Source organism: Haplochromis burtoni, unplaced genomic scaffold, assembly GCF_018398535.1.
Source record: "Haplochromis burtoni strain Fernald_Lab_line unplaced genomic scaffold, NCSU_Asbu1 Contig_16, whole genome shotgun sequence".
Lineage (NCBI taxonomy): Eukaryota > Metazoa > Chordata > Actinopteri > Cichliformes > Cichlidae > Haplochromis > Haplochromis burtoni.
Window position 1 is genome coordinate 3,373,204 of NW_024582377.1, and position 13,906 is coordinate 3,387,109.

A 13,906-nucleotide genomic window follows, 5' to 3' on the forward strand; every position below is an offset into this window, starting at 1 on the left:
CATGCAAAACAATGTATGTTATAATCGCATGATTCGTATAAAACTAATGTACCTGCTATTAGCTGTTTACTGTTAGCTTGTCACTTCTGCAGCTGGTCCGTCACTTTATTGTCTCCCCCAAAACACTTTTGTTTTCTCGATTTCCTTTGTGTTTTGTACTTTTTTTTTTTTTGTTTGCTTTCTGTTCTTACGCTGCAGAACGTTTGACCTCACAGGCCACCGTACATTCGCCTTTAAAACAAGCGGATGTTAAGCCTCCGACGCTGCGGGTGACCTGCAAACATAAACGTGACTCGAGTAGACACCTTCAATAAAATTTTATTGAAAAAAGTACCAATAAGCAACAAGAAATCCAGAAGAAAAAAAAAGGATTTGTAGAGCAAAGCTCCGCATGTACAGCATATTGCACTACATAACAAATTGTCTTTACTTCCATTATTATATCAACAACCAAAAAAAAGAAAAAAAATGTATATAAACATAAAAATGAGTGCACAGTAGAGTCTCGAAAACACACAATCAATGTTACAAAAATGCTACATGTTCGCTGGGTCTCATTTCTTGGTATACAGAGAGTGTGTGATAATCAAGACTTCATTGAAACTGAGCAGTTAAAGGCATATTCCAGGGTTTTTTCTTTCTTTCTTTTTTTGTCTTGTTTTTTAAATCTTTTTTAGAAATACATTTACACTTTATCAGTTCTGTAAAAAGAAAGGACAGTTTCATGGTTACGAGCTCACGAGCAAAATCAACCGCAACCATGAATTCATTTGGTTTTGTGTATACAGGACAGTAAGATGTGCAAGGAATGTCGCAAGCTCATTTGTCTTTAAAAAAACCCCAAAATGCTCTTGATCTCATTGACTTCAAAAAGGATCACACTGGTATTAAAAGTCGTTTTACAAGCGTGAAGTGTCCTTATAAAAGCAGACCCCTTTTCTTAAGAAAATACAATTTTAAAAAAAGAACGTTAAGAAAAACCACGAAGAAGAAATGTTATTACTTATAAAAATTCAAAACTTTCCTCAAAGGAAAAAAAAACTTCAAATTTATATAAAGTGGACTACAAAATTCAAGACACTGACGGTTTCAATAAAATACGCATGTCTCACTGTCTCTCTTGGGATTTTCTGCGCTCACGTATGCCGTTTGAGGCTCGGGAACCTCATTCTAACAAAACTATACAGGGCACCACGGTGGCTTGTTTCCCTTTCCAATAAATCAAACCGGGCCATCGCACCCGAGCCTACTTGCTCGCTGCACTGAATACGCCTGACACGTGGCGAGATCAACTGAGGAGAACAAATCAGAGTAAATACTATACATCAACACTCAACAGATAAGAAACCTAAGGGATTTACATATACAAAGTACTTTCCAGTGCATACTGATTACAACACAATGATTAAGATTAAAGAATTGAACACATACGAGTAAACTGACGCCCTGTGACTTGAGGAAGAAGGCAACCTTTTTGTGTCTAATGTCATGTCTGCCGTTACTTGTTATGAGGGAGAGGTCGTGTGGGAAGGCGTCATTTTTGGAAGGTGGAATTTTGAGTATCAAACACTCGTCTGCAGTCTGTAGTTTTCTTCTTTGTGAAGAGCAGCAGCTGTGCTTATGTTTGCTCGGTTTAGATGATTGGCTTAGCAGTGTCACCTGCCGCCACTTAAAAAGTAATCGGAACTACACGTTTACAGTAGTTGTTCTAAAGGTGAAGACGGCGTAACGATCGCCAACCTGCTCTCCACAGAGCCAAACAGCTGAAGCGTATACAAGTCCGGGAGACCAAAATAGAAAAAAGGAAAACAATGAAGTAATTGCACACACAGGTGTATACAGTAGAAATGGGCAAATACACTGAAATAAATAAAAGAAGAAGAAAGAAAAATAAATTACAAAGAAAGTGAACCGATGAACAACAACCATGTAATGAAGGAGCAGCACAAAGAGGAAGTCAAGAGCTGATGGTGAGACGGGGAGCTACACGGACTGGCTCAGCGTTCACGATCCGCAGGAAACTACAACCACAACCACATTCAGTGCACCTCGCACCACCTATGACTACTACGCTCAGTAGCTCCGTCCCCACCACAGCCAGCAAGTCAGCCTCAAACTCCTCAGTCGAACGGTACCTTTAAGAAGCGTGTGCTGAGAAAGTTGGCCGAGATCTAGGTTAAAATGGAGATGGGAGAAGCGACAACACCTCGAGGGGGTTTCGTCACGTATTAATCGGCGAGAACAGCTCTTCTTCTAACCATGTAACAGATTCTCAAGGTTACCAGTAGCCCACAAAAGTCTGTCCCTGAGACATCTTGAGAAAAAAACAAAAAAAGCCCAACAACAAAAAAGAGAAAGAACCTAATCGTCATGCAGTGATAAACTTGACACATTGTAAGGAGCATGTAATTACAGACCCCTGATATGTACTGCTCCTTGGGTCCAAAAGTTGGCCTGGGTTCAGCAATGAAAGAAGAGTAAAACAAAACAACAAACAGCATCTTTGACAGTGTCTTTAAACATATTCATATTTCAACAATAATTACAGTCTTTTTCACTTTTTCTTTTCTTTTTTTTGTCCATTTCAGAGACTGCCCGTCTGCTGAGTCAGTGGTGATTATATGTGCTCAAACATCCCAAATCTGGATCTCAGCACCAACGACAATATATAATACCCCATAAAAGGTGGCCTGAGAGATTTCGTTTTACGCACTGGGTTCGGCATATTGTTTCGATGTTCTGAAGATACAGCGGGGCCGTGAAAAAAACAAAACAAAAAATCAAAACCTTTTTAACCGAGCCAACGTGTCTCTCTCCAACTCTTCAGTGTGGTCTGAAAAACTGCGTGAGCGATCTTTCGAGAAGTGTCATCCAGATTGTGTTCAGTCAGGCCTCAACACTGAGGCACGTCTCAAGACAATGCGAATGGATAAATGTGAAATGCGGTGGAAAGGAAACAGGTGGTAAATGAAAAAAACAAATAAACAAACCAAAAAAATCAACCTTCATACGAGACAGAGGTTAGCTTGTCAACATTCGGATCTTTTGAAGGGTGGTATAGTGCAAAAACAGTGGATCCACAGCTCCACTTCAAGGGCATGGAGGTCTGAAAACAATCAAATGAAAAAAAACATTGGAAAAAATTCCCAAAAGGGAATATCAGAGTAATATACTGGGAACAAGGGTCAAGTGAAATGAATAAAACAGCTGGTTTAGGTGTTACGATATCTGCAACAACGTGATTGACTTGTGTTCTAATATAGTGCAAGACCTCTAATAGTTGTTTACATGCGTGCAAAAGTCGGCACGTTGATGTGCGCTACATGTCAGATGTCATTTGCCCCCCGATATGTTGCAGGAAAAAGGCTAAAATGACAAGTAAACCCAGTAAAAACCCAGGTTAAGTGAAAGGATTTTAACAATAACAACACAAGATGTCCAAGTGCACATGCCTTGTTTTCCTTTTTCACTTTCTTTTTGATGTCTGGCAAGTTTGCATGCAGTCACCTGGCTTGTTTGACCAGACGGTGACGTTAAGAAGCGCAGACTCCACCCAGAGAGTCAGCAGACCCAAACATCTGACATGTATCGCGTGACTCTCTTTGCATATTAAGATGACATATCACCGTGCGCTCACTTTCACATGCGCGGAAACTACTGTTCCCAGTATTTCTGAACAATACCAAGAGGTCGTGTTCAAAGAAAACCAAGGAGGGACAAAAGACAAACTGAAAGTAAAAAAAATGAAGAAAACATAAATGTTCCACTGAGGTGAGGTGCAAAATGCTTTTGTTCTGAGAAGTCGCCTCTTTGGAAGTTAGTAAAAATCGACTTGACTGGTCACCTGGGAAACTTCCTCTGCGTTTCCTTTCACTTCCTAACCATCTTCTCTTACCTGTCAAAACTGCTCAATACTCATTCTGGCAGAAGACACTGAATAAGGCATTCCCAGGTTCTGTGAGAGGTCATTAAAGTGAACAAGAACAATGTACTGTACAAAACCACTACACCACAGGTATGCCAAAAAAAAGAAAGAACATTGCCCATTAGTGGAATCTCAGAGCAACATGGCATCTTCTTTGAAGGAAAAAAACAACAAAAAACCCCAAAACACAACCTGGTATAAAAGTTGGTTGTCTCCGTCCCGCGGTGACCTCAATTGTTTTCTCCCCAAACAGACCCGTGTTAGATTAGACAGTGCCAGTAGGAGTCCAGTTCCTCACAGAGATGAATGAAAAACGGGGGACAAGGTCACCTCACCTCCGTCCTCCACCCCCTCCGCCGGCTATGAACCCCCTATCAAACAGAAGGCTGAGAATGGCCGCGGCCAGGCGCCACCACATCGGCCCCTGGTTCCTTTGGTTTCGGTGATACTGAAACAAAAACAAGACAAAACGCACAACAGTTAGAAACTCAAAACACAGCACCAGACGCAGCCATTATTTGGGGTTCGCGTCGTGTTTATGTTGTCGGCGACTGACGCTGATTCACAGCGGCATAAAACGTAACGAGACGCCGATATTTTCAGGGCACTCCGCTCCGCTTCCCAGCGATGCTTAGCAGAGAGGATTCGCTTTGTGTGCAGGATCCTTTACGCGAGCCGGGCTTTCCCTACAGACATTCCTAGCCATAAACACATTTATCGCACGGTCACACTTTTTTTTATTCTAATCTTCCTGGCACAGACTAGCAGCCAGCAGCTCAGGAGGAGACTCTCTCAGGTTTGCGAGCCAATTGGATTGTGTGCGATTAGGAGGATAATGCTATCTCTGCCATTGAGAAGCTGAGATAAGATAATTGCACCAAATGGGATTAGAGGGCTCTTGATGAGAGGCAGGGAGTCTGTGGAAAAACACACGTGTCTGCACGAGAGGGCTACAGTAGTTGAAGATCTCATGCCTCGGACGAAAGGCAGACTCCGCTACACCTGATAGTTCCGAGGCTATTTTCAGACCAAGAGGGCCGTAAACTGAAAACAACTGGGGGGGGGTTTAAGATTACTTTTTCAAAACAATGCATGAAAGTGTACTACGTTGTCTTGATAACATTGTATTACTGTTTAGAAAAGCCAAAATATCCTAAGGCAGCGATTAGATACGCCATATTTGCACGACTAGTGTCCAAACCTTGACCTAGTTAACAGTCAAGAACTGCCACTGCGATAAGCCTCTGGGTTTCCATACCGTTATCACACTGTGGTGAACTTTGCAGGGTGTTGCATAAGCTCTAGCAGTTTCCAGCCAGCATGTTTGTATTCTACTTGCTTTCACCTGAAAAAAAGAGGTAAAAACGCTACGGTAAACACAACCAGGAAGCTGTTTGTTTCATTATGACATGTCTAAATTTTGCCCTGGAGATATTTTGATAAGTATATAATAATAGTGTAATGTCTACTTCGAATAAACAAAGGGGGTATTTATTAGAAAGCACAAAATGTTGCATCGCTGGAAGCCGCCATGCTTGAAGTCTTGTAGTTTATTAAGTTACACAAGGCCGGCTCTGCCATGAAAGGAAGGGGGGCGGGGGGGGATGCAATTATATCAATACTGTATGTCAATATTTAACGACAGAGGATTTTTCTGTCAGAGCGTAAATCTCAAAATGAGTCAAGTTCCATGAGAAGCGAATTCGTCTTTACAGTCCAAACCAGAATGCCCCCTGTGACCTTTCACCCTCCATTCTATCAAGCTAGACACAAAGAAAGTGAGAGAATAAAAAACAGCAAGAGTGACAAAAGGAGGTGTGCAGGCCTGCTGCAAGTTAGTCATGAGTCACGACACCAACTGTCAAAATGAGGCTCTAAATTTAGCCAGCGATAGAGAAGCAGAGTGGAGCCAGATTCCCTATGTCGTCACGCTGACACCAGCCTGATGTGCTTTATCAGTGCAAGCTGTCTGTCAAGCCAGCTGCTCGCAAGCTCTGCCTTATCGCTTGAGCAAACAGGCCAGCCTCTGCAGCGAGAATCCCCGCGTTGTTCATATCGGCGAGCGGAGAAGGGCCGAGTATCATGCGAACATAGCGGTTGCATGAGTTAATAGGCAACAGCACAAACAGATGTTCCCGTCAACACAAATAATCAGAGAACAATGAAAGAAAAGTAAATACCATTTGTCATTGCTCCCAGCACCACTTTCCTCCCTCCCCTTCCACAAGTGCTGAAAGGAGAGAGTGCCGTGCCCTCACTGGAACAGTGACGAGATAAAGCGACAACCGCTGCGTGTAAGCGTGCAGGCGCTCGCACACGGAGGAGATATTCAACCCTGCTTTCAACACCTCCTATCGAAAGCACCAGGAGTCGTCTCCCTTAAAAAAACATGGGGATGAAACCTAACTCTGCTCCTTGCCCTGCGCAGGCTGAAGCAGTCTTCCTGCCATTGTGAATGCCATTATTGCTGTGTCTCAAATGGCAGGCCCGGCTAATGTCAGCCATCCCTCTAGGGACCTTAGAGTCCCCTCCAGCACTTTCTGACTGAGGAGCAATTTATCTGTCAGCATCCGCCAGCACTCCCTCCGCCACCTAATCCCTCCTTTCGCCAGGGGCCACGGGCTCCCATGGAGAGAGCACCGGCAGCCACGTTGCACCAAAATCCATCAAAAACGATGGCAGTCCAAGGCATTTAGATTGCTCTGGGACAAGTGTCTGCGCTGAATAACTCGCCTACTGACAGGAGCAACAGGAACGAGACCTGGCAAACAGTACCGCTATTATCCAGCGAGTTTTTTTTTTTTTTTTTTTTTGTGCTAACTGCCAGACCGTGCGATACTGAGAAGTGAGAGACGGCAAAAGAGCAGAAAGCAGAAAAACAAGTATGGGTGTATTCATGCATGAGCATGTACACATGCACGCACAATACAATAACTTGCACAACCAGAACCAGAAATAGTAATTACAGAGGCTTCAGTGGAATCACGCATCCAAAACCACACTTAAGTGTTTGAGTTGTAAAAACATCCCTCAATAACAGCAAACCACGAAGACACTTAGCACAGTAGCAGAAGCACAGCCATGCTCGGAGAACAAAAGAAAATAAAAACTTCTTTTTTTTGTTGCCTTTATCAAATATTACTATCTAGGCATATGTGTCTTCAGGATATGACTTTACAGGATGGTTTTCACTCTGACTGTCCTCTCTGCTGTTTACTCAACCAGCAAAGTGAGCACAAACCACTTCCTCATCTCTTGACCCAGGCCTGCCTCCGATGTGCGTCAGTAGATCCTGGTCGCACACATAGCAACCCTCCTGTCTGACCGTCTGTGTGTGTGTCTGCCCGTGTCACAATACATGAGTCATGCTGCTTGCTGCGGCGGTATAAATAACATCTGCTTGATAAAGTGCATGAGAAAAATCAGAAGCTGTCTCATAGGTTAGAGTCTAAATTTAAAAAGAAAAAAAGATTATATATATATACACATGTATACATATTTTTATGTGCACGGGTCATCCCATTTCCCCACAGGGAGTTTTTAAGACAGCTTAGGACAGTTGTTATTTGATCATGTGAAGTTCAATTTCCATTCTCCATCCCCCTCGTATACATCCTTAAACCATCATTATTATGGATCTCACCTCCGCAGTCTGCCTATGACTGAGAAAACTTATTTTTTGGGTGTGTGTGCGCGTGTGTGTGTCTCCTGTGGCTGCGCCTCGCAAAGGGAAGGGGCTGCCTTGAGACTCCCTGGAACCACAGCTGTTCCCCTCTGGGCTCACGTGGGGAGCTTCGGGTTACAACATGTTTACCTACTTCTACCACTTCTGCTTTTTTTCCTGGATGTATCAGCATGCGTGCATGTGTGCGTGTATAAATGTGTGAAATAAATATGTGTGTAAAGACTGTTAACCACCTGTGCAACAAAAGTACTTGCACTTTGCAGGAAATCTCCCTGGGGGGGTGCATATTTTGTGCATATTTAAAGACAAAGAAATAAAAGCATGTCACAGGTTTTACAGCACACCCAAACAGCAGTGATATGCCGATACAGTGGACACTGTCGCTGTGACCACTGTGTGTTGTTTGAGTGCAGGCATCCTCCACACCAACAGCCTTCAGAGCACATTAAGGAAACAGGGGAAAAGAGAGAGAAATAAACAGGAAGAGGAGGCAGGGGAAGGGGGTGGGGTGGGAGTGTGGGGGGGTGAAGTGGGGGAAGGGCTGTCCTCGTTCTGAAATGTCTTTGGCTTGAGGGAAAAAAGGGGCAGAGGGGGTGGGGGTTAGGTACTGGGGTAAAGTTCTGCATGTGTATAGCCTCTCCAAAACAAATATAAAGCGAGCACCATAATAGAGAAGAAACTTTTGACCCACAATTAATCTCTGTCAGATCAAAATGAGATCCAAATATTGATTTAAAAAGAGCAAAAAAAAAGGTTTGTGGATGATGTGGCTAATGTGTGGACTTAACTTTTCCCTGCTCCGACTTTATAAACACTTAACCTGTGGTGCTTATTCGCACACGGACACAAGTTTCCTCTCTAGTTTGATGGCAGCAAATTTAACTTTACGCTTTATGGAGTCTTTTGTTTCTTATATTGTTGACAGAACGTTGGCGTATCTTCCTGGCTTTACTGCTCTCATCTCACTGGCTCAGATAGGACACATAGAGACTATCTGACAAAAACAACAACAAAAGCCAAACAATATAGGTGTATTTGCCTGTTATCAGGCACAGGGAGCAATCTGCAATTTAGTCAAATTTGAAAACTGTCAAAAGAATCGGGTTGCCCTCCACACTTAATGTGAGGCACTAAAAGCATGCTTGTTTCACTACCATTCGGCACCACCGTTTGTCTCCCAATATTGCACAATCAGCCGAACGCATCCATCCTCCTCACCAGTTGCAGGCGTTCCCAGTGAAACTGGTCTCCTATGAGCTGGAGTTTCTGTCCAATGCAGGCCTCCACGCTGCGAGCCGCGGGTCGCTGGCGGGGCAGGCGCTCCATGCTGTTTTGCTGCTCCGTGCTTCCTTGTCGACTCGCTCTGTGATCCCCGACGAGCTCGAAGCGTGCCGGGAAGTGCAATCGAAAACCTGCGTTACCTGTCGAGTGTCAGGACTCATGCTTATTATTTTGTAAACAACACGTGCTCAGCAAAATAATCTCAATACAGCAATGACGCCGAGCGTGCCAGTCTTTTACACACAGGTAAGGAGATCCATCAGTCTCCTGAAGTACTGCAGAACGCGCCTTTCAGCAAACAGGTTGCTCAGCTATATATCCACAGTTTACCCAGCTGTGATTATTCCTTTGTCTTTTTTAATGACCTTTAATAGTTTCACAAAATAAACCCACATGACTAGTAGTTATAGAGCTCCTCTGGAATGGTTACTTGTTTATGGCACCAGAGTTATTGCTGTCACTGATAATCAGCTCTCTGAAGAGTTGCTGCACAGGTGAGCACTTCTGTCACATCCTTTCAGTCACAATGCCAGTCTGGCGCCTTTTGAATAGCAAAGCAGCTGGGTACACTGCATACAGACCATAAAAGTGAATGTGATGACGACTATGAGGCGCCAGAGGTGAGATCAGCGCAGTAACGCTGTTAACCATCCCTCACGGTGAGTCTCGCATTGTGCTCTCGTGCGTCGGTTTTATAACACCAGTTATCACGCACAAGGCAGTGTTCCCTTTTCCTCCCCTCTTTTGAAATATGGTATGTTGTCAGCCTCACCGTAGAAGAGTGGTCTGGGCTCCTCTGCGACTCCACAGGGCAGCATGCCGTTGTTTGGTACCAGGGCAGGACCGGGTGTCTGTGTGCCTCGATGTTCACACTTTATCTCCCTGAATGTGGTGCGCCAACAGTTGGCTTTTGGCTCAAACACATCGTCCTCCTCATCGTCCATACGGGGTGCGCTTTGAAACGAGCAGCCTTAAAAGTAACGTGACAGGAAAAGAACAAAGGAAAGGTTAAAGCCGAACACGTGTAGTTCGTCTTCCAGCGGGCACGGCGTCCCAAGTTCCCTTCGCTAATGAATCCAACCTTGGAGAAATCCACACTAAGAGCTGATGAGATGATCTCAGACACATTCATTAGTCGTTCCTTCCTCCAAAGCATTCATTATCATTATAGACAACCTGTCTGGCCTATAATGAGTGCCCTCAAATCAATAAAACCACAGTGGATAAGTTGGGGAAGAGAAAATGAGCAAACGGTCTGCCTTAATTTGTGGCAAAGATCTCAGTGCTTATTTAGACAAATAGCTCTGCTCAACTCAGTGATGAAACCACACAATTCACTGTGGTTAGGCAAGTCAGTTAAGCCACAGATACATTTAAAGGACTTTGCTGCCTAGATTAAATAAGAGGTAGATTATCTTTTGTCTGTGCTAAGCACATGGATGGGGGTTTCAATAACAGTCCCATAATTACTAACTTTGCTAATAGTTGGTATTTTAACAGTAGTGCTGCACCGTATGTATATAAATATGAAAGTTATATAGATATTAGAGCAGATATTTGATGCCAATAATAAAATGCCTCATTATGATTCATCATACCCAATTTACCGCAGTGTGGCAACGAATCTCAAGGAGCACTTGGCAAACTCTCCAGAGTCAATACTAGACTGCACTCAACTCTGAATAATACAGTGGGTCAAACAGTCATCAAAATACGGGTGAAACTCAAGTTGGCCTCACTGGCAAAACTCAAAGTCACCACTGCAGTTGTATTACGGGGTTAGACTACTACCACACTTCCAAATTAGGATCCACAGCAAAAGGGTAATGACAGTCTTTGAGGATAATCCTACGCCACTCTCCCTTCCCTGGTCTGTCAGCCTGCCAAGCTCCCGGAGAAAGGAGTTTTCATTTCTTCACCCAGCATAAGCAGATTGGCCTGGCTCTAGCATGCCCAGACCTCACGATATACTGTGTGCGTTCACAATAAACCCTGTGTGTAAAACCACTTAATGCTTTGTTTTGACAAACACACCGAAAGAACATGTGCGTGTGTGTGTGTGTGTGTGTGTGTGTGTGTGTGTGTGTGTGTGTGTGTGTGTGTGTGTGAGAGAGAGAGAGAAAACCTTAGGTTCAACTTCCAGATACACAGGCTTGCTGTCTGTGCTGCTCTACTGACCAGGCAGTGAGCTGCATGTTTGTGTCAGACAGTAGCTCCCCCTGCTGCAGACAAATTAACAAAGGGGAAGGAGGGAAAGATGCGGTGGTGGCGAGGGAGCTCCGTTATTGACACAGTTTCAATCCAAAGGCTTTAAGAGCCTTCCACCACGCAGTATCGGCTTTATGTAACATTACTCGCACCGAGAAATGAAGCCTTCTCACGCTCAAGCTCGGCCACACATTTATAACATATAGAAATAAAGCAGAGCGCGTTTTAAACCGACATTTGACCGAAAAGACATGCAAAAATACAGCTTGAGTGGCGTGAAATAAAGACAAGCGTGGGCATATGTGTAATACGCTGATTCATTTCATTATAGGAAGAAAACAGTCGTTACTGCGTTTTAACAGAGCACCCGGGGAAGCACTCGGCGCCCCGCGGTCTGAAGTCCATTCACCAAGCCGGGCTGAGCAAACCGGGAAAGCCGGTGTAATTCAAATGTGCGCTGGGTGAATGACAGGCAGCACATTTAACCGCGTTTATGAGCAGACAAGCCCGGTGGTTGTGTGCAGCAACATAGGGCGAATGAATGCAGACGCGAATGGAAGGCAGCGGCACGTTGCGCTGTCGGTTCTTATTTTTAAGGACGCGCATGTTACCTGATGTAATCAGCTCGCTCCGGTGGACAGAGTGTGCCCTGGACGAGGACATTTAACAGCGTTTAAAAGTGTCTCCCGTGAACTTACCACACAGATCGGCTTCGCTGTAACGACTGTCCTATAACCGGAAAACAAAAAGAAAACAAAAGAAAAAAGCCTAAGAGTTCAGAATCCCGCTGAGTCAAACGACTTTAGTCCTTATCGCCTCCACGACTACTTCCATTCTGCGAGGAAAAGCGCTAGCAGCCTATGTCTTTGCAGGCATGTCAGCTGACTCCGCCAACGGGGCGTGGCGCGAAAAATTAGTAAACAAACCCTCTTTAAAGAGGCTTGCTTTCCCTCCGGCACACTTGCACTGCTTCCAAGCGAAGAAAGCATATCCCTTTAAGAGCCGGCTACATATGGGTGCTGCAACCAATAGCCGACTTTGTTGTTACCCGGCCTTCTCGGTCGTGTAATCAGACACGTGGAAGGGGAAATTCCCCAGAGCACGAGACCGCTTTCTCACTACTACTGTTGATCATCTGGCTGCTCTGGTCAGATAGCGCTGTCATCTTGTGGTGTTTTTCAGCCGTTCTTTGCCCTGACGGCTGTATATTAATATATTTATCTGACATTTGCTGAAATAATTCAGCCCACAATTAAAGTTGATTACAGCTCGAAGCATATATCACAGTATGCTGCATCCTGTGTTTTTCTCTATGGTAAGTACTGTGCAAACGTCTTTCATTTGTTTATATTTTGCAAGGAAAATGAGAAATAGGTAGAGTGATCTACTGAAACGCAAACACATGTGTGGAAGCACAGCTTATTATGATTATAGAACAGAGGTTCTGTGATCCTAATAAGCTTGACTGTCAATATTTGGTGTAACCATCGTTATTCTTGACCGCAGCCTGAACTCTCTTTATGTAAAGTAGTCTACAGGAATAGTTCTCCAGGCTGGTTGAAGAACATTCAGAGCTCTTCTTTGGATGCTGTCTGCCTGTTGTTCTGTTCTCTGTCAAGATGATGCCACACTGGTTCACTGATGTTGAGGTCCAGGCTCAGCAAAGCCATGACTGATGTGTTTTTCTACCCAAGGTATACATTTACTGCACAATCCTGTTTCAGATTGTGTTTGGAAACTGAAAAATTAAGCCAGGTTTGAAATCTGATGGCAGCGATATTCAAAATCATTGACTGAAGTGGGGCTTTAAAACATGATAGAGCCTCCACTGTGTTTTACAGACAGCTGTAGATATTCACCGTTGTACCTCCTGACCTCGTCTGTACATTATTGATAGGGATTTAAATTTGGATTTTCACTTCACAAAACCTGTTATCGCTGATTTTCAGTCTCGTTCTTGTGTATTTTGGGACACCTCAGCCTTTTTCTCCCCATTTCCCTTCCCTAAGAATGGCTTCTTTACAGCCACCACTCCACTGAAGCCATTTCCGATGATGCTTTAGCAAACAGTAGATGCATTTAAGGTCCAGATGCATCTCTCTGATCCTGTGTCAGGTCTTTGCTAGATTTTCCCCCCTTTTTCTTAAGTACTTGACTTTCAGACACTGTCCACAAATTACTGGGTCCCTGACTCAGGACCATGACAGTACCCCCTCTTAAGGGCTGGCTCCAGACAGTCCCAAAAACAGCAGACCACCAGGCCCGAGCAGGTGGAGGGGGGTCCAGGATGGAGGGCTTGGAGCAAAAGCAGAATTACAAGAATTATTGGCTCATTGGAAGCAAAATATAAAGAAATGAGGTTTGGTTTAAAACTTTTGCACAGTACTGTAGGTGTATTCACATTCACAGACTCAGTTTCTTACTGGGACAATAACATACTGAACAGCATCAAGTCACTATAGTATGATATCTATGTTTCAGTAGTTACTTGAAAAGGCAGGTCACATCCTGTGCCTTAGAGAGCAGCACACTTTAGTGGAGAAACCAGACTTTTGCTAAAAGTGAAATATATACCAAGGTAGACTAGTTAAATATTTTGTCAGACACTGATTATATTCATTTCTGCTGGTCACTCTGACCTGTCATAGACTCTGCAGTAAAGAAGTCATTTTTAGAAGGATTTCAATATGTAATGGATGTGAAACTGTATAACAGTGTAAGAGACAAGTCAACATCTATGAAAGGCTTTATGAGAGATCTGTGTACCACACTCGCAGCTGAAGACATCTAAACCATGTCATTTGTGC

The 13,906-nt window shown here is 43.9% G+C and overlaps 1 protein-coding gene across 1 annotated transcript; it reads right to left on the minus strand.

The window, feature by feature from the left end:
• Positions 1-301: 301 nt before the first annotated feature.
• LOC102289448 (bcl-2-modifying factor) lies at positions 302-11,946 on the minus strand. The gene is made up of 4 exons (XM_005916914.3): positions 11,798-11,946; positions 9,664-9,861; positions 8,829-9,031; positions 302-4,373 (listed from the first exon to the last, which is right to left on the minus strand). The coding sequence occupies exons 2-4, from the start codon at positions 9,833-9,835 to the stop codon at positions 4,257-4,259; spliced, it is 492 nt and encodes a 163-aa protein (XP_005916976.1). The 5' UTR covers positions 9,836-9,861; positions 11,798-11,946; the 3' UTR covers positions 302-4,256.
• Positions 11,947-13,906: the final 1,960 nt, after the last annotated feature.

Coding starts and splice junctions, on each gene's coding strand:
- LOC102289448 (XM_005916914.3), bottom strand. CDS start 9,835: ATGGACGATGAGGAGGACGATGTGTTTGAGCCAAAAGCCAACTGTTGG. Junction 9,032..9,663: donor GCCCAGACCACTCTTCTACG/GTGAGGCTGACA, acceptor GACACTCGACAG/GTAACGCAGGTTTTCGATTG. Junction 4,374..8,828: donor ACTGGGAACGCCTGCAACTG/GTGAGGAGGATG, acceptor TTTTTGTTTCAG/TATCACCGAAACCAAAGGAA.